Source organism: Callospermophilus lateralis, chromosome 5 (assembly GCF_048772815.1).
Source record: "Callospermophilus lateralis isolate mCalLat2 chromosome 5, mCalLat2.hap1, whole genome shotgun sequence".
Classification (NCBI taxonomy): domain Eukaryota; kingdom Metazoa; phylum Chordata; class Mammalia; order Rodentia; family Sciuridae; genus Callospermophilus; species Callospermophilus lateralis.
This window is the reverse complement of record NC_135309.1, coordinates 54,666,554-54,693,037: the sequence shown is the minus strand read 5'-3', so window position 1 is coordinate 54,693,037 and position 26,484 is coordinate 54,666,554. Positions and strand designations below refer to the sequence as shown.

At 36.1% G+C, this 26,484-nt stretch overlaps 1 protein-coding gene across 1 annotated transcript; it reads right to left on the bottom strand.

Moving 5' to 3' along the window:
* Nucleotides 1–1,811: 1,811 nt before the first annotated feature.
* Ftmt (ferritin mitochondrial) lies at nt 1,812–2,525 on the bottom strand. Its single transcript, XM_076856232.1, has one exon. It carries the CDS (start codon nt 2,523–2,525, stop codon nt 1,812–1,814), a length of 714 nt encoding a protein of 237 aa, XP_076712347.1.
* Between the last annotated feature and the right edge of the window lie 23,959 nt (nt 2,526–26,484).

The following is a 26,484-nucleotide window of genomic DNA, read 5'->3' as shown; positions in this document are numbered from 1 at the left end:
TGCTTTACCACTGAGTTACATCCCCATTTTTTATTTTTTTTTTTATTTTGAGACAGGGTCTTAGGAAGTTGCTGAGTGTCTCACTAAATAGCTGAGGCTGAACTCAAACTTGTGATCCTCCTGTCTCAGTCTCCCAAGTCAGTGGGATTACTCGTGTGCGCCACTGTGTCTAGCCTAATATTCATTAGTTAGTTTACTCCAAGTCCTTACTGACTATGGATTCCTCCCAGTTAATAACTGAATATTGAAAACTTATCCAGGCAGGCCCATTACTGGGAGACTTGGGATTCATCTGACTAGTGACTTTGGCTGGAGGTCTCCTTTGACAGACTTGCATAACTTTCCATAGTACTATGCACAACTTTCCTTTCTTCCTTCCCTGGGGACCAGCCTTGCATGAAGTCGAAAGGCTTTTCTTTTCTTCTCTCAGCTCATTTCCCATTTTCTCTCAGAGGGCTTTTAATTTTCTCTAAAATAATATGTGCTTAATCTCATCTTGGCATCTGTTTCTTAGATGACCCCAAATAATTGTAGACATTCATGTCATTTCAGATTATTACACTATACAACAAGATTAAGCTTCTGATTGCTCAAGTTTTAGCACAGCATTCTTCTGTTAGGAGTACTTAAGACATTGCCTCTGTTAACCAAATTAAGGCCAGACTCTCTTATTACCTACACACTGTGTTCACAACCTTTCTTGCCAAAAAAAAAAAAAAAAAAAAAATGACTGCTTTGTGCTATAGTCTGGCCTAATGCCCATTCACCAAACATTCTCCCATTCATTTCCTTCCCCTCACCTCTCTAAAGAAAATATCTGCTGGGCAGGATGTTTCCCTCATTCTGGATCCTTTCTTTACATTTTCCACTCCGGTGCTCTTTGCCCTTCATTCTAAAGATAACAGAAAGGTGTTTTATGTATTGTTTTCACTATTTAGGAGATGTTAAAAATGAGGCTCTATGACAAACTAGTAGATGGAACAGAACTGCTTTGTTGTATTATCATTATTTTTTAAAAGGAAAAAAAATAACTGAGATTGCATATGGTTAGGAAACACCAAGCTAATAATTAATGATAATTCAAAGATTTTCATTTGTTTTTAATTGCAAGACTTCTCAGAGCCCTTAGAATGCTAATACACAGTCTGACTTTCCAAGGCCAGCCTGATTGGTGCTGGATGTAGTTTATCCCAAATTTATTTGATTATAAAATCTTTTTTTTTTCAAAAAAAATCATTTCTAGAAACTACTATTCCTTGGAAAAAAACACCATTGTCATAGAATTTTATATATATACACACACATACACACACACATACACATACACACACACTATATATATATATATATATATATATATATATATATATATATATGAAACTTTGTCTTTTAGTTACTTGTACATTTATCTTATGTATTTTCCTGCTTTAGCTTTCTGCATAAGATCCTGAAAATATTAGGCACTTGTTGAGTTGAAAATCATGGAATTTTAGGGTAGATTCATTGTTAGGAAGAATAGTTGGCAACTGGAAAACAATAGTTCGCACCCACTTTCAGTACTTTTCTTTGCAGGCCTTTTCACACCTATTCTCCTGGGCTATCTTTCAGGCTGTGAAAAGATTAGTATCTTGATGCTGGCAGAAAGCCATTGTTAACATGGGCTAAGTATTTTCTCTACAAATCATTTTATTGGAGCAACAGTATAACTGGAGAAGCATGTAAAGATGGAGGCGATTTTAAAGGCAAGAAAGCAGGAGACAGCTGACTCTAGGTCTTGTGTACACTGGGCTGTGGGAAAGGCAGCCTGTGGTTTAGTTCTGTTTTTCATTTCCAAGGGTATGTTTGTCAAAAAGGTACTCTGCTAGGCCAGCATCCTGGGACCCCATCTTAATCAAGTTGTGTACATGGTCAGCTAGTTCTTTGATGGACTTCACCTGCTCATGCAGGTAGTGGGTTTCCAGAAAGTCACATAAATGGGGGTCACTTTTGTCTGAGGCCAGGGTGTGCAATTCCAGCAATGAGTCGTTCACATTCTTTTCCAACACTAGAGCACTCTGCAGAGCATGCAGCCCACTTTCCCAGTTGTCCTTTTCTGGCTTCTTGATGTCCTTTAGGTAGATCTGGCCTCCTCGCTGGTTCTGAAACCTCATCAGCTTCTCTGCATGATCTCTCTCTTCCCGAGACTGGTGAAGAAAATACCTGGAGAAGTTATACAAGGCCACGTCGTCCCTGGAGAAGTAATAGGCCATGGACAAGTACACATAGGACGCATAGAGCTCAAGGTTGATCTGTCGGTTTACTGCAGCCTCGCAGTCACGGTGAAAGTTCTGGCGTACCAGAGAAGGCCCAGAGGGGTCCCAGGAGGAGGCCACTGTGGCCAGCAGGAGTCGGGGGGTCACTGATTGGGGACCCCAGGAGCGCCTTGCGGCCCAGAGCTGTGGAATCACGATGTTACAGCGTGCGCTACGCAGGGACAGTAGCGAAGGGCTGATGAGCCTGGAGAGGAAACAGAAACCGGACAGCATGGCTCCTCCTTTCTGGAAGTGGGGAAACTGAGGCCAGGCGCACTCAGGACCAGGTCCAGTGAGGGGGCGCTGGGTCTGAATCAGAACGCGGGCCTAGGCAACAGGGAATGCGTCACACACCCCTTCTCTTCCACAGGCGCAGAGTTCCACAGCGAGGGCTTCTGGCAGCACCACGCATCGCACCTGACTTAGTTGGGACCATTCTGGTAATGGGCCTCTGGGAAAGGCAACACAGAAATAGGCAGTCATAGGACCCAGTTTATCCAAAAAATTTGTCTCATCATCAATGCAAGATTCTTGCTGTTGGGAGTTTTTAATTTATTATTTTACCTAAGTTAAAAAAATACTGTCATGGCGCATGCCTGTAATCTCAGTGGCTCAGGAGGCTGAGGCAGGAGGATGGGTGAGTTCAAAGCCAGCCTCAGCAATGGTGAGGCATAAGCAACTCAGTAGACTCTGTCTCTAAATAAAATACAAAATAGGTACCCCTCGCCCCCCCCCAAAAAAAAAATTTAAAATCCTGTCATTAGAGTAGGCACTGTACTTGCAAAAGAAGGGACTGAACTGCCCTTGCCCTGCATCTCTGATCTTTTCATACCCAAGGACCCTACGGTGGCAGAAGGAATACAGTGAAAGGGGTAAAACCCAAAGGGGTAAAACCCAAAGTCATCATCAATTCATCTGTGAGAGTAAATGTCCATATTTAAAGCAAGTATATATAAATTGATTTCCTTGTTATTTTAATAATAGTAAGTATGGAAGTAATTGCCAGTATAGTGCACAACTTTTCAAATGCCTATATACAAGTAGGTGCTTTAAAATATGTATTTTATTTTTAAATATAAGTTTATCTTCACTATACAGAAATCAGATACTATGGAAAAGGAGGAAAAATGTACCAATTGGTTACAAACTTGATTTTACTTTCCTATCTTTTTTTAAAGCAGAGAGAGAGAGAGAGAGTGTCTTTTGAACTACTGGGGATTGAACCCAGTTGCCTAACACATGCTAGGCAACTGCTATACCACTGAGCTACATCTCCAACCTCTTATTGTGAGACAGGCTCTCACTACGTTGCCCCCATAGGCTGGCCTCAAATGTGTCATACTCTCATACTCCCCTCAGCCTCCCTAGTAAGAAGGATTATAGGCCTTGGCCACCATACTTGGCAAGAGAGAGAGAGAGAGATTTGAAAGAAGTTTAAAAAAAATAAATATTAGAATATTTAGTCTTAAAAGGATATTTTAAAATGTTGTAGGGAATTAATAAAATGAGGATGAGCTCACAGAAGAAAATTCAAAACACCCCTAATTCTTTCTCTGCCCAGAGATAACCATTGTTAAAATGTTGATAATTCACACAAACTGAGAAGATAATTAAAAAAATATATATGACAGTACACATATACTTTTTAAACAGCTTTGCAGTGAAATAATTAACATACAAAAAACTTCACCTACTTATTACAATTTGATAGCATATGTTACACACACACACACACACACACACACACACACACATCTGTGAAACCATCACCTAAATCAACATAGTGGACATTTTCATCAATTCCAGAAATTTTCTCACAAGTCCTTTGTGCTCTGTAATCCCTCACTTTCCACTTGTCTCTGTCCCATCCCATCCCAGACAACCACTGATCTTTGCTTTTCCTCCCTACATATGTTAGTTTGTGTTTTCTACAATTCAATATATAATAAATAAAACTTTATTTCTGGTTTCTTTCACTCAGAATAAGTATTTTGAGATTTATCCCTGTTGTAGCTTCTATCAGTAGTTCCTTTTACTGTTGAGTAGTATAACATTATATAGTTTTATGACAGTTCCTTTGTTCTGTCAACCAATGATTGACATTTTGGTTGCTTATGGATTAAGCTATTAAAATAAAGCTGGGATGGAAATTCCTGCACAACTCTTTGAGTGGACATGTGTTCTCATTTCTCTTGGGTAAATATCATGTAGTGAAGTGACTGAATCATATAGAGTTAAGTCTATTTTAAACCTTTGGCAAATTTCCAAACTGTTCTCCAAAGGGCTTTGAAACAGTTTATATTCCCATCAGCAGTGTATAAGAGAGCAAGTTCTTTCATATCTTTACTAGTATTTGGTATCATCAGTCGTTTAATTTTAAGTTTTTTTTTAAATTTTAGCTCTTTGTAGACATGTACTGATATTCCAATGTTTTAACTTTACATTCTCATAATAATTAAATGATTCTTAGTGCATTTTCATATATTTCTTTAGTGAAGTGTATGTTCAAATCTCTTGCCAATTTACATATTGAGACATTTGTTTTCTTAAGGTTGTTCTTTTTTTTATGGTTAATATCTGAGTCTTTCATATTAGTACTACTTCAATTCTTCTTTATGATTTCTGCATATTGCCTTCTCTATGTTACTTTCTTTTATTTTCTTAAACAAAACAGATTATCTTTCTAGGTTGGTTTCACCAGTGGTAAATTTAATATACAATTTAGTTTCCACAGGTTGTTGAAAAAAATTAGGAGAATGTACACAGAGCATTTACTATGGTGCTTTGCAGAATTTCCTTTCATAGATTTTATTGGATATTTCTTTTAATTCTTAAAAATCAATTATTTTATATTTTATATTATTCAGTAAAATGTCCATTCTAAGGAAATACCTATAAAGCTTACAAAAACAAAAACAAAACAAAACAAAACAAAAACCCATCAACACAACCCAGCTACATATTGTATGCATAGTATATTAGTCAGATGTGCATTGCTGTGATCAAAATACTCAACCAGAACAACTTAGAAGAGGAAATACTTATTTTGGCTGGGGGTTCCTGAGGTTTACTCCTTGGTTGGCCACACCCATTGCTCTAGGCATAAGATGAGGCAGCAGGTCATGCAGGTGAGGACTTGGAATAGAAGCACTGCTCACCTTATGACAGATGGAAAGCAGAGAGAGGAAAGGGAGGAAGTGCCTCAGAGAGGGTGAACCCTTCCAGGTCATGCCTCCAGTGACACACCTGCTTTAGCCACTGCCTACAATTACCCACTCATTTAGTTAACTCAAACTAAGATGAACCAATTAGGTTACAGCAATTATAATCGAATCGTTTCACCTCCAAGAATCCCTGCATTAACACAAGATCTTTTGGGTGACACCTCATATCCAAACCATAACATACAGTGAGATAGAAGTTATTATATAGGAATGTCCAATTTTAGTATTGTAGTAAGCTTTGCTCTCAAAAGAACTTCTTCAGGTATATGATAAATAAAAATGAATGCTAAGTTCTAGTTGCATTTAAACTCTGCTAGTCAAATATGACTGATGTTCACTAGGCAATTCTCACTAATTTTCACTTTTCTATACCCATTATACTTTTATTTTCCCCATACTTTTGCTATTCCTAGAATGTAGTTCCCTGAAGAGAAGTGATGAAATTGATTATTTAGTGTGCTATTAAATGCTGACAGCTGTTGCGAGTGTTTTAAGAGAATTGATGCTCTTCTTAGAAATGTTTATCCCTAAAGTAATAAAATGCATAGGCATAAGACAAATAAAATGCATGAAATGTGATGCAAAATGATGATTTAAAATACAACACACATTTAAATGTCCTATGTTAGTAAAAAATGTCTCTTCTTCCTGATATAAAATTTGTGGTATAATTTGGCAGACTTTGAATCCATAGGATGTAGTAGATATTATGTTTATCTTCTGGGCATTTTTATTTCTACAATTCACAGTATAATTAATGTTGTTTGAACAAAATACAAACCTAGACCATCACTGTTTTTCACAACTTGATTGTTTTTAGTTTTAACGGCTTCTTTCCTTCCTTGATTAACCCCTAAGCTTTTGTGATTCTATGATTCTTCCTTTGCTTCTTTACTTTCCTTTCTTCCTAACTAAAACTCTTCTTCCCAGTGTTCTTTTACTTCCTTACAAAATCCTTCTCATTTTTTACAGTTCTGTGAAATAGATTACCTTCTTTGTAAGGTCTAATATAATATCACTCAGGATTAACCAGTAACTTTCTTACTTCCTCTGTATTTTGGGTGTCAAAATAGTTTGTTTATAGTAAGGAAATATCACGTTAAAATTCCTGGACATGTGTGTATAAATGTGTGTATGTGTATATGTGTTTTCCTAAGAGTAGAGCTTACTATTTTATTCATTTTTAAATCCCCAGGCCTAGTACAGTGTTTGACACACATTACGAAAGAAACACAAATGTTTTCCTAGTGTCCTTTCTTTGGGATAGAAAGTCTAATTTCTTTCTTTCTGTTGGGATAGAAAGTCTAATTTCACATAGCATACAAAATTGGCTCAATACACTTTTATAAAGCACATTGAAAGATTTTTTTAATTTAAATTATTTAAGCCAGCAAAGAAAACCTCTGTACTTTGGTGGTTTCATTGTCCAATGGAAAAACAATATTTCCTCTTTTCTCCTTTATAGACGTATTACGTAAGTGTTTATCATATATGTGAAAAAGCTTTGCCAATGGGAAATTAAAAAACATATGGAAGTGAACTGCTTTGATTAAGTAATGTTTTGATTTATGCAATAAATCACAACATTTGTTTCATTAAAGCATTTGATTTAAACAAGTAAATATTTTTAGAACTTACATACCTTGAAAAATATTTGAAGAACATTCTTTTACGTTAATGGATGGGAACAGAGTCATAAATATTAAGGGGATGAAAAAATCCCACTTCTCTATATTTGCATTTGCAATGATGGTATTTATTTTCTTTTCTCATTTCTTTCCTTTCCCTGTTTTAGGTAACATGATCAGTCATACAATCAATTCTTAATTTTCATTATTGATTCTAGCCCTTTCTAACATTGTTATCAGGAGTCTTTTGTGTGGTAAAGTCAAGGTAGAGATAAATCCATTGATCACTATGGATTATGCATTTGCTGTTAATGAAGTATTTGAGGTTTTGAATAAATTATTTGTCCTAGGGGAAAAAGCAGAATGAGCATGTTGCTGTTCTGAGTGTTATCACTAGTAAATCTAAAAGTCTAAAGGAAATAATTAGACTAAGCTCTGGAGTAGTTTTTTTTCTTTATTCTGTGATCCACTCAAAATTAACAATGTTTTTTTATCTTCAGAGAAATGAGTTAGAACCAGATTCTCAAGCACAATACATGCTTCCTCTAAAACTGGAAGAGGTCTACCAATCTATTTTGCTCATGTTATTCTCAGTCATGTTATTCTTCTAGCATTGGAGGTTCAACATGCAGTAACTCCTTCTTTACTTTGTAAGAGAAGCTGGCATGGCTTAGACCACAGGACTCCTAAACCTATACCAATATTTAAACCACTTGTTACCTTTCACTCTTTTAGTTAACTATCCAAAGCATCTTTTTTGCTCATCAGATCTATTAACTTAGTGTGATCATTGGAAACATGGTGCTCTGTGATATGTTCAAATGAATCATGTATTCAAATCAGTTTATTGTGATGGAGAGTAGGCCAGTCAGAATATCTCTGAAGCAAGACTATGAAATCATACTGGTGTCTGTCCTAGGGGAATATGAACTGCCTTAGATGCCCTTTGGGGTGGATGTTGAAAAAAATATGTGTATCCAGATCAAAATCCACATACTGAGAAAGGAATCTGGGAATTAAAAGAATATTGAGTCTTAAAAGAGAAGGGCTCATGGACATTGAAATACAGGCAAGGCCCATAAACCATTGCAATACGAAACAAGCATTTTGTGAGCAACTCAGCCCACTTCCTTGTGTTCATGTCCTTGCTTGCATAAAGTACCATTATGCCAGGGCCATGCACAAGTTAAGGAAAACCGGCAAGAATCATACAACTCTGCCCTGACTTAACATATATTTCAGCCCCCGAGCTACTTTCTCTCTATAAATATTAGAATCTCAGAAAAAGGAATTGTTTCCCACTCTCCAGATAATTTAAATCCTCTCTTTCCTTTTCAATGCATAATCCTTGCTTTCCTAAATTAATCTCTACTTGTGCCTCTGATGCAGGCTGAAACTCTTCTGTCAGATACATCAAGGACTCTTTCATCCTGAGTTGAGATACCTTCTCTAGAGCCTCTTTGGACTTCCTCTGGTGACAGTACATGAACTATAAACTTAGTTGGCCATTTTTAGTAAGGATATCATACCCAGAACAAGAGATGTAATTGGGCCTACTACTTCATTATAGTTTGGATATAGAACATCCCCCAAAGTGTCATATATTGAAGGCTTGGCTCCCAATGCAGTGATATTCAGGGTGAGGCTTTGGAAGTGATTGGATCATGAGGATTTTTAATTCATCAGTGGATTAATAATTTTGTGGCATTATTTGGAGGTGGCAGAACTGTAAGATGTAGGATATAGCTGAAGGATTGATCCTGGGGGCATGCTCTTGGGGAATATATCTCATCTTTGCCTCCTTGCTCTCTCTCTCTCCTTACTGGCTATGGTGAAATGAGCAGACTACTTCTACCACACCCTTCTGCTATGATGTTCTGCTTCCTTTCAGGCCCAAGGCAATGGAGCCAGCTGACCTTGGACTGAAACTTCTGAAGCTGTGAGCCAAAACAAGTCTTTCCTTGTTTAAGTTGTTCACATCAGGTACTTTGGTCACAAATGAAAAGCTAACAGAAAATTGGTACTGAGAGTGGGATCATTGCTATGACTATATCTGACCATGTGGTTCAGAAGCCTTTGGAATTTGTTTGCATGAGGAATTTGGATAGGTTTGCAGATGCAAGGTAAATAATCCCAGAATATCAAACTTAACAAGCAATTCTGGAGTGAGCTCAGAAGACTAGAATTCTGATAAGAATGCAGAAAGTAGACTGTGCTTTCAGATTTAGATGGAATCCCTAGTTATCAATATTAATATGACTTTTTTACATGTATCATTCTTGTACTTGACGTAGTTCTATTCCACCCAGAACTAATCATAGGGTAAGTATGGGCAAAGGGTTAACAAAACCCTTTCCCCTTCTACATAAGATGATAGTCACCAGTTGACTATCTAGCTAATTAATTCTCTATGAAGAATTAATCTAGAGACCACATGTGTTACATTCTGGAAAACAAAAATATCTTGTTTATATTTTGTCCATGTCCTGAGACTTTGTGTGAGTTTAAAGGTGGTGGACTAATTAACATAGTAGAGGAAATTTCAAGGAATCACAGTATTCAGATTGTGAAATGAACATTGCTGTATGATTTTAGCCAGGTTTACAGTGAGAATCTGCAGGAAGAAGCAGAACAGAAAGATTTTGAAAACTTGCAGTTTGGCCAGAAAAACACTTGTAAAATTGGAGCCAAAGAAAGTATAGTTGCTGAAAATATTAGTGTTGTTAAAGAGGAACAAGTACTTTGCACAAAGACAGTAGGAAGCATGTCTTCAAGGCATCTAAAGTATGTAAAAGTGAGGGCTGGGGTTGTGGCTCAGTGGTAGAGCGCTTGCATAGCATGTGGGAGGGACTGGGTTTGATTCTCAGCACCACATATAAATACACAAATAAAATAAAGGTCCATCAACATGTAAAAGAATATTTTTTTAAAAAAAAGAATAAAATGAAAACTTGTAAGAATGTGTTGAGAATACAGCATTGGGGTGACCTGATCTTAGACTTCTACCTAGGAGTCGCTTCGCCATTTCATTTCACCATGCTCAGTCGCGCAGGCACTCAGAGGCCACTGAACTTTGGTCCAGTGAGCTCAGCTCCTCTTTCAACAGACAGGACATTATGGCATTGTTCATGTGGTGCTGGTTTTGAAGGCATGAAGAACGTAAGAGGTGCACGGGAGGACTGTCACCCAAACCTAAGTGAGGGAAAGCTGTTCAGAGAGAACCAACTAGAGAAGAACTGGGATAATGTCAAAGGACAGAGCCAACTTCAGGAAAACTTGAAGGAAAGAATCCAGTGGAGTAAATATCATGGCTTCACTCTCTTCATTTTTTCCTTGAATCTTTTGCTTGGGCTTCCATTAGGTTGAGTCTAGCAGAAGACTAGAACATACATCAGAAGTTGCAGAACATACACACTAACCCCTTAGGAAGACAACAGGTGTGGAGGGTTAAAGAATGAATCTGTAAGTCTTAATATAAGATATGAGGCTGTCTAGTAGAGAGCCATAAAGCTGTCATAGATATAACTATATAAAATATAAATATGATTAAATCATCTCTATGCTTTCAACCCTTTTGCAGATCTATACTAAATCCTGCCCTTACAAAATATATTCTACTTTGCTTCTCCGTGGTTACTCTCTTGTTAGTTCCTGCATCCTTTCCTGTGCCCTAATTCTCAATATGCTGCCATCATAGCAAACCTTGATTTATATTCTGGAATGTATCATTCATTCCCTTTTCATAGGCTTCTATATGTTTGCATCCACTACCTGGAGCACTATTCCACCCAGAACTAATCATAGGGTAAGTATGGGCAAAGGGTTAACAAAACCCTTTCCCCTTCTACATAAGATGATAGTCACCACTTGACTATCTAGCTGTGTCAAGACATGAGCATATTTCTGACAATCTTGCTTGTGGAAAAATTACCCTTGGTTGGCAAGTTAACATTGGGTTTTGCCAAGGTTGGTGACTCTTGCTTCTGGGCATACCCTTAATAGGGCTCTTGGAGATTATGAAGTTGTTGTAGTGATATTAGCTCTTGTGAGACATGAGACTTTTTAGCCACAGCATCTCCCACACTCTTTTTATGTGGATCTCATTTCTGGGCAACTGTGTTGCCACATTGGGGAGAGAACTGTTTCTGGATAGCTTTGAAAATTTCTGTATAAAGCACTGCAGGTGTTTCCATTCAATGGGGATGCAGGATACTAATTTGCCAGTAAGCCATTGTTCCTGTTTTATGTCCTTCTGAGTGGCATGCTGCTAGTTTTGCAAGTATGAATGTTCTATTGAATGCAACAAGACCCTTAGGTGGTTGTTGATAGACCTTTTATTTTATTTATTTTTATGCGATGCTGAGAATGGAACCCAGTGCCTCACACATGCCAGGCAAGTGCGCTACCTCCGAGTCCCAACCTCTTAGGTGGCTGTTGAAGGAAATAAAAAAAATTAAAATGTATTTATTTTCTAATGACTTCCCTACTACTTTTGCTTTCCCACAGCTCTACCATGGTATCTACCAATCCGTCTCCTTTTGCCTCTTTGCCTGCTGGCTCATGTCTCCATTTTTTATATTTTAGATTATTGGAAGCCTTCACTTCCCTACAGGGCATCTCACAAACCCTTCCACTTACCTTTCCATAACACTGATGAATGATTATCTCTTTATTTTCTTAGTCCACTAAGTTGAAAGATTATAATTGTCAGAGGAATGTCAATCTTTCTTGCGTATATAGCATTTTAAATAGTTCCTACCTGACACGCTGCAGTCAAGAACACTGTCAGTGAAATGAATAAAAGATAAAATTCCCGTGAGTCCTCAAACTTTTCTTCTTTCAAATTAGGAATAAAGTTGAGGAGATTTATTATTTATTTAACGATATATTTACAATTCACTTAATGATTGTTTTTGTCTCACTCTGATGCCAGTGGGCACCAATGAGCATAGATTAATTTTGTCCCTTAATTACTTTAAGGTTGAATAGTTATCTTCAATTTAATTTGAATCAATTCAGTTCAATTAATTTTAATTCTGAAAATATATCTTTAATAGCTGATGCTAGAAGACTAAGAAGCAAACCATACTGAAAAGAATAAAAGTAACTAGGATTTTTTGGATCTCTGTGGATTCATGGCAAAATGGCAGAGGCACATTTACAGAAAGTTAGCTTCAATAACATCTCAAGTCAAGAACAGGGAAAGATTACTGTAGTGACTGATTTGTAGAGAAGTTTGGATTTGACAGTGGCCCTAAGGTTAGGGGATAAGGACTCTGTGGGAAAAAGAAAAAGGAAACAGCAGCGTGGGAAACTCCTACAGGTGAGAAAAACTTATATTTGGAGTAGAAAGAATATGGACAAAACTTCTAAGATATACATTGCATTTTATTATTATTATTATTTTGGTACCAGGGATTGAACCCAGGTATAGGCATTTAACCACTGAGCCACATCCCTAACCCTTTTTTATATTTTATTTAGAGACAAGGTGGTCTCCCTGAGTTGCTTAGACCCTTGCTACATTGATGAGGCTAGATTTGAACTTGGAATTCTCCTGCCTTAGCCTCCCAGGCCACTTTGATTACAGGTATGTGCCACCATGCCTGGGCTATATTGCATTTTAGAAGAGAATGGATTTGAAATTGGGTCAGAGTTTTAGTCCTTTCTCACTCTAAATAATTTCATAGTTTACATGTTTTTTCTTGCTGTAATATGTAGCAGTTGGAAAGTTTATGATATATGAGAATTCAAAAAACATATGTAGGTTGGCCTGTACGTATATAGGAATAGGGATTTTAAGTGCTAGACTTGTGCAATGATGCTGCTTCCCACAAAGATGGGTTTGTCATTGTTAATTAAGTTACATAGCACAAGATTCTTTTAGTTCATGGATTGAACTAGTGATGGTGCATGATGACTGTAATAAGCATATACTCTGTAATCTCTTCAGCTTCTTATTAGAATTTTCAATATTAGTCCACAAGTAAATATGTTTGAAAGTATTTTTGTTTGCTTTAGGGGCTAATATAGATTTTATGTCGTAAACGTTTTTGATAATTGTTAATTATTTGATTCTACTCTTTTGAACTTTTTAAAATATATTTTAAAATATGATAGAGTGATGCAACATTTAAACATAACCCACAAATCTTTTCCAGTTATCATAATGCAAAAAAAGTACTTACTGATATGAGGGAAGTAATATAAAAGGTTAATGAACAGCATTCTTTTACTGAATTGTGAAGTAGGAATCAGTATATTCATTTTTATTTTACTAATTAGAGAGAGCTGGGTGCAGTGGCACACACCTTTAGTCCCAGTAGTTCAGAAGGCTGAGGCAGGAGAATCACAAGTTCAAAGCTAGCCTCAGTAACTAGTGAAGACCTAAGCAACTTATTGAGATGCTCTTAAAAAAAAAATAGAAAAGGACTGAGATGTGGCTCAATGGTTAAGTAGCCCTAAGTTCAATACCAAAACAAAACAAAACAAAAGAATGAAAACACCAACAAATTAGGGAAAGCACACCCGTATCTCCAGTTCTATTCAAGATCCAGAAGAAAAGATTCTAATAATTTTGCTATGCAGTCAAAGCAGGGGAGATATTTTAAATGTTGAGTAATAAGTCAGTGTACCTCTGTTGACAAGAGATGTGGTGTATAATTTTAGAGCAGTAAAGGACCATTGAGTTTGTCTATTTTATTTGTCTTATTTACATATGAGGAAAGCTCTGCATTAGAGAATACTGCAGGATTGTGCATTTTGATAGCAACAGGAATGCCTTAGGATAGTAGTTTTTCAATATGCTATACTCACTGAATGATACATTTTCTCTAATAATGATTGGTGTATTAGATGTGGGAAAATCAATAGTAGTGTTCATTCAGTGACAAAAGAAGAATTTTGTTCATTTGTGTTAGTTAAACAATAAAAATATAAAAACCTTGTCTTTCAACAAGGAGTTGCCCATCACTGCAGCCTCCCTGAGTGGAACTTGAGATGGCCACGTATAACTTATTGCTAAAGGAAAAAATTAAAGGACCAATCAATGTTATCTATTCAGGCTGTTTAGAGTGATCACTTCTGAATTTAGAATAGTCAACCACTCAATTAACGAGAGTCTGCTAGCCCATACATTGACCCTCATGTCTTGTATTATTACTATCTTCAAAGGAAAGTAAAAAGCATGAGTCAATCCTATTTTCAAGAATCTCAAATAAAAACTATAATTTAGCAACCTCACTTTGAGAAATTTGTCACCTAAAAAATTACAGTATAGACTAGTTCACAAGGATATATGTTAACTTCATGACAGTGTTGTATATAAAAATTAAAAATGAATACTCTCAATGAGAATTGATAAAAACTTAGAAGAGTCATATAATGGAGTATCATACAGTCCTTTAATAGAAAAAAAGGCATTATCTTTGTGTTAATCTGTGGAAATTTTCCAAAGAATGTTCTCAATGAAAAAAAAAAACAGTGTGTGTGTGTGTGTGTGTGTGTGTGTGTGTGTGTGTGATGTTCCATATTTGGAGGGATACACTGCTTTTGGTGAATCCCACTGGTTCTGACATAGTGTGTTTTCATTTCCTAATGATTCTAGGAATTTAAAAATTTCCTCTCTGATTTCTTCACTGACTCCCTCTTCCTTCAAAAGTATATTGTTTAATCTCTGTGATTTTTGTAGTTATTCTTGCTTGCTGATTTCTAGTTTCATTCCATTGTGATCCGATAACATACAATAAATTACTTGTATTTTTAAAAAATGTGTTAGGTTTCTCTGTGGCCTAATAGATGACCTATTTTGGAAAAAGTTCCACATGCTCATGAAAAGAGTTTGTATTCTGTCACTATTGAATGGAATACTTGTTAAATGTTGTTAAATGTCTGTTAAGTCCATTTGATCTATAGTGTGATTTCACTTTACTATTTCCTATTGATTTTTTTTTTGGCCTGCATTTTCTATTTCTTGTTGATAGTTGGATATAGAAGTCAAACAATCTTATTATATTGGGCCCTCATTTCTTACTTTATTTCCAGAAGTGTTTTTGTTAAATAAAGGTAGGGGCTGTGCTATTTGGAGCATGTATTTTCTGGATTGTTGTTTCTATCAAAATATAATGAATTCTTTGCATCTTCTGACTGATTTTGGATTGAAGCCTGTTTTGTCTGATGTGAGTATACCTATTTCTGCTTGCCTTTGGATTCCTTTTGTTTGGAAGATAATCTTTCACTTTCTGTCTATGCCTTTTCAGAATTTTCAAATTAAAATTATAAGAATGACTTTATAAAAGGCCAAATAATCACAAATGATGGAACAGGAACAAAATCTTTAAACACCAACCAGTAAATTTAGTCTTTTACCTGTTTGAGAGTAGCTGAAATGGTAGCATAGAAGATTGTGAGGATGGTGATAAGAAATAATTCTGGAGATTAAGGAAAAAACTGGCAATGTAGTGAAGAAATATTTGTAGAAAATTAAGATAGAGGAGGCAGGGGTGATGGCACATGCTTGTAATCCCAGTGGCTCAGGAGGGTAAGGCAGGAGGATTATAAATTCAAGACCAGCCTCAGCAATTTAGCAAGACTCTGTCTCAAAACAAGAACTTAAAAAGGCTGGAGATGTGGGGTACATGTGGGTCAATGGTTAAGTGCCCCTAGGTTCAATCCCTGGTACCAAAACAAAATAAAAACAACAGCAAAAGCAAAACAAACAAGTGAAAGGGTACAAATAAGAGTCATACTGGAAAGAGGAATGAGATTTTGTAATTAGAGTCTTTAAAATCCAGGGCTGCTGCTTGCTCACAGGTGTTGTGGTGGATTTGATATGAAGCTACATTTTAAAAGTGTTATTCATATTTACCAGTGCATAGTACCAACAATATTTTCTAACAACTTATTATTAACTTGTTCCATCTAGATATAACTTGTAATATAGTGAAGGCAACATAGAATTTACCTACATCTACATTTTTATGGGGTTAAAATAATACAAGTACCAGCTTAATAACATTTACCATAATTTCTTGCTGCCTTGGAGCATGAATAATTTTCTGTCCAAAATATGCAATGAATTTAAATTAATGAGAGTTTTGTGGTTCATTTAATTATAAGCCTAAAGCTAAATGGTTAATGTATCTTTGTGATATGGAAAATGGTTTTATCAAACTTTCACTCACCAAATTGATGATATGCACTCATGCATGCCTACTGGAAAAACACTGAGATAATTGAAATGTATAGACATCTTAGAATACTATATGCTAAGCAGTTTTGAGACTATTCCTTATTATTCAATAAATGCTTCTACTGCTACAGAAATTAGTCTTTTTTAACTAAAATAACATTTAAAAATTTAGCTTTCTCTTCTTTTACATAAAGTGAGATTTTATTTGTTTGCTCTTAGTAAATACCCACAAGATACATCTTATTCACAATTTACTATTTCTAGCCATAGAACAATAGTAATATAATCCAGAAAATAGTTGGGTAGAATAAACATGCTATAAACTATATTGTACATTGTTATATTTCTCTGGGTTTCTCTAGCAGACAAAGTATTTCCTTGGCACAAAACCGGGGCAAAGATTGATGGAATTTTATTCTGGAATTCATAATTAATCATATTTTTTACTTTGACTTTTGCTGGATTATTCTTTTTGATTTTTTGATTTCTCCTTAAGATAACTTCGACCTTAATTTTTTCATGTTAACTACTTGAATGGAAACAGTTTGTCTTCATCTGTTTTGTACTGTTATAACAGACTATCACAGACTGGGTAATTAAAATAAATAGATTCTTACACTTCTGGATTCTAGGAAGTCCAATACCAAGATGCCAACATTTAGCAATATCTTTCTTTCTGCATCATCACATGATCGAAGGCATCACGTGACAGAAGAGCAAAAAGGAGTTGGGGTGTGTGTGAATATACTTCCTGTGATAATGGCATTAGTTCATATGTGAGAACAGAGACCTCCATGACTTCAAAATATCTTAAAGGCCCCACCTGCTAATCCCATCATGATTTAAATAAAATATTGACAAAAGTTTTGGAGGAGACAAGCGTTGATATCACAGAATTACGGCCTTGGATCCCAGTATTTTTGTCCTTCTCTCACATGAAGTACATTTATTCTGTAGTAATATACCCTAAAATTCAATTTGTTCTAGTATCATCTCTAAATTTCAAAGTTTAGAATTTCATCTAACTCACATATAGATGAGATTCAAGGCACAAATCATCCTAAGGCATATTTCTCTCTCTGAGTCTGTGAAATCAAAACAATTTGTCTTCTATCAAAATTAAATCATGAGAAAGTTATAGCATAGATATTCTCTTTCCAAAAGAGAAAAATCATCAAGAAAAAATGAATAACTAATCCCAAGTTAATTTAAAACCCAGTGGGATGAGATTGATTAAATATTAAGCCCCTAACAATCTTGCTTGACTCTACATCTTGCCTCCTGGACACACAGAGGCAGGAGTGGGCCACTAAGACTTCATGAAGTCCCACTCCCATGACTTTTCTGTTTTCAACCTTTATTCCAGTTTCTAATATTCTGATTCTGTGCTATCTAAGACCTCATCAAAATGTCTTTACCATTCATTTTTCTACCAACATTCGGATCATGACTACTTGTGTGAAGAAACACTATAGCTTAGTAACACTACTTTTAAATAAAATCCTCTCTTTAGTAAGTTTCGTACTTTCCCTATAGTACTCATTTTCTTCTGAGTTTTCAGCAGAATCATCCTTAAGATCCATTCACAGAAATATAAACTTTTTCTAGCATTTCTTTGAAACTGTGCCAGTATCTACCCATTACCCAGTTCCAAAGTGACTTCTTTATTTTGGGGGGTATTTCCTATAGCAATAACCCCTTTCCTGGTACCAATTTATGTCTGTTTTGTGTTGCTTTAACAGAGTACCAGAGACTGAATAATTTATAATAAACAAAAAATCAATTGGTTCACCATTCTGGAGTTCTAGGAAGTCCAATATAAAGGTACCAGCATTTGGTAATGGCTTTCTTGATCTGCCATAATGCTATAAAAGGCATTAATCACATGGTCAAAGGGCATAAAGAGAGCAAGAGAGAAAGAGGAGACAAGGCCACTCCTGTTATGATGATGTAGTTAGTCCTCCCATGAGGGCAGAGCTTTCATCACCTAAATACCTCTTAGAGGTCTCATGTCCAAATACATTCATAATGGGTATTGCATTTACATACCTGTTTTGGAGGGACAAACATTCAACTATAGTAGGTTTGCATTATGTTGGAATGTTTATTAGGTGACTCATATTCTCAAAAACTATAAGTTTCATCCCCTAAAACATGACTTCTGTGTATGATTGTGCAATTTGTATACTTTTCACTGGGGAGCACAACTAAAATATTTATATTGCTTGTACTTTCTGCTTAGTCTACCCATTGGATTAAGGAAGATTCATAATACAACAATACTGGTCATGTGCTAATCTAAGACAGATTGGTTGTACAAAGGGGCTGCCATATATTTATTTGCTTGAAGACACTCTATAGCTTAGTAACAGTGTTTTTAAATAAAATCCTCTCTTTAGAAACACAGATCTCATTGCTAGGGCAAATTAAGTTCTGTATTTATAAAGGTCTTGAATATGACTTTATTTTCACATTAACAGAGTATCTCCAGAGAAAAAATTCAGACATATTATTTAAAAATTAGAGCTGTTGAATTCACATAATGGTTAAAAAGCTATTTTCTACTGGGAACTAAAATAGGGATTTATATTTTTTCATTGGTAATTAGATATTTTTTGGCTTATGGAATAAACTTGAAATTTTTAGTGAAACTTACTTTTAAGCACTCATTATTTCCCACTTAAATTAAATTGTAAATCTTAGCAGTTTGATGTTTACACATTCATACAAGTGCCTCTTATGCTTTGGCAGTAATGTATCATGGTTATTTTAATTGAAAAGCTATTTCATTATTCACAGTATGAGTCTGAAAATACGTGTGTGTGTGTGTGTGTATGTGTGTGTGTGTGTGTGTGTGTATGGGCACATACACAAGCAAGAATTTCAATAACATCTAAATTGAAAATAATATCTTTTACTTACATAATGAAAGCAGTTAGGAAAATAAAGTTATTTCTATGTATTTTAAATTATCTAATTTAAATCAGTCTCAGGATATTCCTTCTGTGACTGCTGGAAATATTTTAAAATGGCCTTCTTGAAAGTGATGGATCATTTCAAGACCAGACATTTTGAGAAACTTTGAGCTTTTAGTGCTGAGATGTGATTTTTACATACTTGCATGATCATTAGTCTCTAGTTTTGGTCACATCCAACAGTTTCAACTTAGGACCAACCAGGTCAAGGGAGACAGATGCTCTGAAAGGATTTAGTCCTTAAGTTATGATGTGCACCTAAATACCCACAAATCACAAGATTGGTTTAGCCTTACCTTATTAAAAATAATAAATGGGAAATATCCAATGTTATTCTTATGGTCTAAAAACCATCATTTCTCTCTAAATCAAATCAAAAGTATAAAAGCCCAGTACAAAATGTAGGAGGAAAAATTCTTTGGAAATCTGTAAAGGTACAGAAGTGATGACTGATTATTGAAATTTAAATTCAATTCTCATGAGGTTTATATAAAGAATGATATAATAAGGCAAAAATTTGAATATGTTTTTTACTTTGGGGTTAATGCATCAAATAGCAGTTATGTGTACAGCAGCTACAATTAAAATGCAAGTATGAATGTGCCTATTTCTGATTGACATTCTGATTCTTATTATTAAAAACTGAGTATATGATAGATATGGAATTCAATGTCTTTTTAATTTTTGTCTGATTCTATTCAACCATTTAGCCTCCTCTGTTGAATGATAAAAAAATATTCTTGACAAACCAAAACAGAAATCATTCTTCAGATGGGATGTTTTTTAAAAAGTTGAATTTATTAATACTGTACTAGAGAACTTCTTAATCTCATCTCCAAACAATAAAATGTCATTTAAAATTACTTAATAATTATAAATTATGTTTGAAAGTGATTCTAAATATGAAGAAAAATCAAATTGGCTTCTTACAGTGTCAAAAATGACTCACCTTGAAAGTTATAACTTACTTTATGTGAAATGAGAAATTCTATTTAAATGTCCTTATTGGAGCCATTCGACAGTCAGTGCAAAGAACTGAAATAGCCAGATGTCACATTAATATAGAATATTCGAATCAATTATCATGTATAAGAAATGACTACTGATTAAGCAGATGACTACCTAATATGTAGTTCTAAGAATTGTCAACACAACATGTGAAAGCATTCTCCACCTTCACCCTCAATCTCTGCCTTCTGACATTCACACTCAATGTAATCTGAACCTACTGACTTGCTAACAAGTACAGCAAATGTTATGGGGTGTCACTTTCAAGATTAAGTGAAAAAAACTATGGCCTCCCTTTTCTGTCTTCTTGTAGATGATATACTCTGGGAGGAATCCCACTGCTATGTTGTGCAGCAGACCTGTGTCAAGGGCTGAGTAAACTCAGATTCAGGTCCTTGGAGGCCTGCTAATTGCCAAATGATTAACCTTGAAATTGTATACTTTTCCCCTGTTTACTCTTATGAGAACACAGAACCAAGTTAACAGAATAAAATTTTATAAGAGTCTCTGAACAAGAACCACCAAGCAAGCTACAGGTAAGGTCCTGATGCAAAGATGATAAGTTTATTTCAGCTGCTGATTTTGTTCACAATGATATAAACTAATATAAATAGCATTTATTAATTCATTAACTACTTTTAGCTCATTAAATTATTAGTAATTTCATTATTTTAATGGCTATAATTTTCAAATGTTTTCTTTTTTTTAAGAGAGAGTGAAGAGAGAGAGAGAGAGAGAGAGAGAGAGAGAGAGAGAGAGAGGAGAGAGAATTTTTTAATATTTATTTATTTATTTATTTTTAGTTATCGGCGGACTCAACATCTTTGTTTGTACGTGGTGCTGAGAATCGAACCCGGGCCGCACGCATGCCAGGCGAGCACGCTACCACTTGAGCCACATCCCCAGCCCTCAAATGTTTTCTTATTAAAAACAATATCTTCTACATAGCCTTTGTATTTATTTATATGGTATGTTATTGGTATATCTGGGGAGAAATTACATGTTTAAAATGGTAGAAAATGTATATGTTTTATAATGTATATTAGATTCCTAAATTTCAGACAGTATTTACATTCAGGATAAGAATGGTGAGAAATTTAGAAATAAAAATTATAAAATGATAAATGAAATCCATTTATTTTAGGTGAATATCCTGTCTATTGACCTATAATATCTTTGGACATCTATTTATAATTAATTTTGTATAGCCTTTTATTTTTATTAACACACATTAATGCATAAATTAATGGGTTTCACTTTGGCATTTTCTTACTTGTATATATCATGCATCAATCATGTTAACCGTTCCTTTTACCCTCTCCTCCCCTCACTTCTTTCTGCTTTCCCCCCCACCTCCCTTCTCAGTCCCATAGTCTTTCTTCTAGTTTCAGGCCCTCTTTTCTTTTTCTATTTTTCTGTTTTCTTTTTTTTGTTTCTTGTTTGAATATATGAGAGAAAACACATGCTACTTCTCTTTCTCTGTGTCTGATTTATTTCACTTAACATGATGTACTAGTTTCATATGTGTTCCTGCAACTGACAAAATTTCGTTGCTGAGAGCCACAGCCAAGTCTGTATGGCCCCTGGCATTTTGCCAACAGTATTGGTCGACAGGCAAGGAATTACTATCCGCCTCGGCCGCTACTTTTGAGTTCTGGTGCTACTTTGGAGTTCTCGTGGGGATTTCTGGGGATTCCCGGAGAGTTCCCATTGGTTGGGGAAGTGCAGGAGGAGGGATTTCTGGGAGAGATATTTCTGGCTGCGGGTTCCTGAACGAGCCGCGTGGCATTCGGGAGAATTCCCCGGAAACGTGTGTGAAGTGTTTTCTTGCAGTTCAAAAATAAAGTTTGTTCCTGCTTCAGTGGCTCGTGATTTGTGCCCAGCCAGACTTCGGCAATTGGCGGCCCGTGAGGGGAACGTCTGAAGCTTGGGGGTAAGTGAAATTGCTCGCCCCTAAGGGAAGGCGAGAGAATGGGTGACCATTTTAAAAAACAATGTGTTCTTGTTTTGATTTGTTTTGTTTTTGTTTCAAGCTGCCTATCCCTAGAATTTTCTCAGGCAGACTGGGAAAAATGGTTGGCTCAAGGTTTGAAGTTGTTCGCCCCTGAGGAAGAGATAGAAATAGACCACAAATGCACATGTCAAGAAAATAGGAAAATTAATACAACGAGTTTTTGTTCCGTTTTTGTTTCATTCTGTTCGGTTTTGTTTTGTGTTATCTTATTGGGTTGCCTTATCTTTATAACAGATTAGAAATTAGTAAAAAACAAACTGAAAGAGTGTTAAGTAAATTGTTAGAGGTTCAGACCATGGAGAAAGACATTTTAGATCAAGCAAAAGAGAAGGTCTCTCCAGCTAGTCAGACAGAGGAAGAAAATTTAAAGGAAGAAAGCTTAGAGGAGAAACAGCTATTAGGGAAAAAGCTACAACAGGAGGCTGCTACTAATACCGTTCTATCACCAGAGGGCGTAATTCAACCAACAGCTCCACCTATGGAGATAGCTGAGTGGCCCTCAACCCCCATAGTTGATAGTTGGGATCCTGAGACAGGACCTCAAAGATTAGCATGCCCCGTACTTGAGCAGGCAGGAGGGCAGCGAATTCACCGTGCTTTAGATTTCAAAACAGTAAAGCAGTTAAAGGAGGCTGTAACAACCTATGGTCCTCAAGCACCCTTCACTGTAAGCATGGTCGAATCCATTACCAACTTGGACATGACGCCAGCAGATTGGGCTAGTATGTGTAAATATGTGCTAAATGGAGGACAATATTTGTTATGGAAGGTTGCCAATGAGGAATTTTGCATGCAGACGGCTAGGTGAAATGCAGCAGCTGGTTACCCTCAAAGAAATCTAGGTATGTTGTTAGGAAAAGGACCTTATGAGGGTCAACGGCAACAAATTGAATATGATCCTGCTATATATGCACAAATTGCTGCAGATGCAGTTAGGGCATGGAAGACTTTACAAGGACATGGAGATTTGAAAGGTCAGTTATCTAAGGGAGCTAATGAACCTTACACTGAATTTCTAGATAGGCTTATTCAAACAGCTACCAGAGTTTTTGGGGATACAGAACAAGCAATGCCATTAATAAAACAATTGACTTATGAGCAAGCAAATTGTTGGTGCAGAGAGGTCATTAGACCACGGAAACATGGAGATTTAAACACATATATTAAATTATGTAGAGACGTTAATGAACAAGGGCAAGTCTTAGCAGCTGCAGTGCAACAGGCTTTAGATGCCAGGCCAAAAACATGCTACAGTTGTGAACAAACAGGACATTTTAAAAGGAATTGCCCCATAGGAGGAGGGTTTAACAAAACTAGGTATCAAAGGAGTAGAATACTGGGTATTTGCCCACGATGCTGTAGAGGGAGACATTGGGCTAATGAATGCCATTCTCAAACCACCATAGAGGGTACTCCATTATCAAAAAATGGACAAGGACCAGGTGTTTTCCCACGATATCGTGGAGAAAGGCATCGGGCTCCATTGCCAAAAAATGGACAGGGGGGCCCAATGCTCCGGGGCCCACAACCACAAATATACGGGGCACTGGAGGAACCCAGAAACACCATGGAGGAACCCAGCAACACCATCAGGGTAGTGCCCAGGACACATTATCCATCAGATCATTCATCAGACGAACCAGAGGGAGCAAAGGGTTGGACATCTGTGCCTCCGCCAGAGCAGTACTAACTCCAGAGATGGGAGTTCAAATCATTCCCACAGGAGTAAAAGGACCTCTTCCCCAAGGAACAGTAGGCTTATTGTTAGGATGCAGTTCTTCTACTCTAAAAGGACTTATGATAAGTCCTGGGGTAATTGATTCCAATTATGAAGGTGAAATAAAAATTATAGCTAGTTCTCCAAAGGGTATATCAGTAATTTCACCAGGAGATAGAATAGCAGTTACTAATAATGCCCAGCCTACATGATAAATTTTCCAGTAGTAGTATAGAAAGAGGTTACAGGGGATTAGGCTCCACAGGTGTAGATTGGGCTATGCTGTCTTCAAATTTAGATTCTCGCCCCATACTAAAACTAAATATTCAAGGACATGAATTTAATGGGCTACTGGATACAGGTGCAGACCTTAGCATCATATCTCGTCAAGAATGGTCAAAACATTGGCCATTACAACAAGCCGTTCAAACGCTTTGAGGCCTAGGAGTGGCAACTAATCCCCATAGAAGTGCAATGATATTAGATTGGAAGGATCCTGAGGGATGTGAAGGAACTATACAACCATATGTATTGGATCATCTTCTTATAAATTTATGGGGATGAGATGTCCTAGATCAATTAGGTTTGACATTAACAAATAACATCAATCCAAATGTGCCCACTATTAGGGCTAGACAAGGTTTCAGGAAAGAAAAAAGGTTAGGAGAACAAGGTATAGCAGCACCAATTCAAATAGATCAAGGAATAAATAGACATGGACTGGGTTTTCAGAAGGGGTCACTGAGGCAATAAAAATTACTTGGAAATCAGATAGACCAGAATGGGTTCCTCAGTGGCCCCTGACTAAAGAAAAGATACAAGCAGCCCATGACCTGGTCAAACAACAATTAGTGGAGGGACATATACAACCTTCCATATCTCACTATAATACTCCCATTTTTGTCATTAAAAAGAAATCTGGTAAATGGAGATTATTGCAAGATTTAAGAGCTATTAATAATGAGATGGTTTTTATGGGACCTGCTCAATTGGGGGTTCCTCAATTGTCTGCTTTGCCAAAAACCTGGTACGTTTTAGCTATAGATATTGAAGATTGTTTTTTTTTTTTTTCAATTCCAATTCATCCTGAGGATAGTCCACGTTTTGCATTTACTATCCCTGCACTGAATCATGAAGGTCCTGATCAGAGATATGAATGGGAAGTACTCCCTCAAGGGATGGCTAACAGTCCAACTATGTGTCAAATTTATGTTAACAAAGCAATCCAGCCACTTAGAAATCAAAATCCTGAACTACAAATATTTCACTATATGGATGATGTATTATTAGCACACAAAGATAAAAACACATTGCTAGAATGTTATGCCACACTTAAAATTTATTAAAAAATTATAATCTAGAGATAGCAATAGATAAAGTACAATTAAATTTTCCAATTAATTATTTAGGAGATCTATTATCCTCAACCATGGTCCATCCACCAAAAATTCAAATACGAGTAGATCAACTCAAATCACTTAATGACTTTCAAAAGTTATTAGGAGACATAAATTGGATAAGGCCTTATCTAGGCATACCAACAGGAGAGTTGGGACCTTTATTTGATATCTTAAAAGGTCCATCAGATCCAAATTCACCCCGCATGTTAACACCTGAAGCAAGAAAGGCATTAAAAATTATTGAAACATATATGGAAAATATGCATTTGGATAGAATTGATATAAGTTTGCCTTTATTATTTATTGTACTATCAACAAAAAATATTCCTACAGGAGTATTTTGGCAAGAAGGTCCATTATTGTGGATACATTTATCTTATTCTCCTAACACTTTTCTTACTAGGTATCCTGAGGCTGAGGGACAATTAATACTCAAAGGAATAAAGGCAGCAAAGGGAGTGTTTGGAATTTCTCCCAATAAAATTATAACTCCATATACTATGGACCAAATAGATGAGTTAGCTAATGAGTTAAATACTTGGGCAATAATCATGTGCAAATCTAATGTTTCATTTGATAATCACTTACCATCTAATCCTTTGTTGTCTTTTTGGTCTTCGAATCCTGTAGTTTTTCCAAAAATGACAAGAAAAACCTCTATTGTGAATGCTCCAAATGTAGTCACTGATGGGTCAAATAATGGTACAGCAGCAGTAGTTACCCCTGATCAAACTTTTACACTTTTAGTACCCAAACAATCAGCTCAAAAGGTAGAGCTTAATGCAGTTTTACAAGATTTTTTGATGTTTAAAGATTCTGTATTTAATGTATTTTCTGATAGTCAGTATATAGTTAATGTTATAGTATCCCTTGAAGATGCTGGTAGGATTTCCCGTTCCTCTACTGTTTTCTCTTTGTTTTCTGCTATACAAAGTCTAATCTGGGACAGAAAAGATCCATTCTTTATAGGACATATCAGAGCACATACAGAATTGCCTGGAGCCCTTAGTTTGGGCAATGATTTAGCAGATAAAACT

Bases quoted from the DNA above. Each gene is read 5' to 3' on its own strand.
- Ftmt (XM_076856232.1), bottom strand. From the start codon at position 2,525: ATGCTGTCCGGTTTCTGTTTCCTCTCCAGGCTCATCAGCCCTTCGCTA.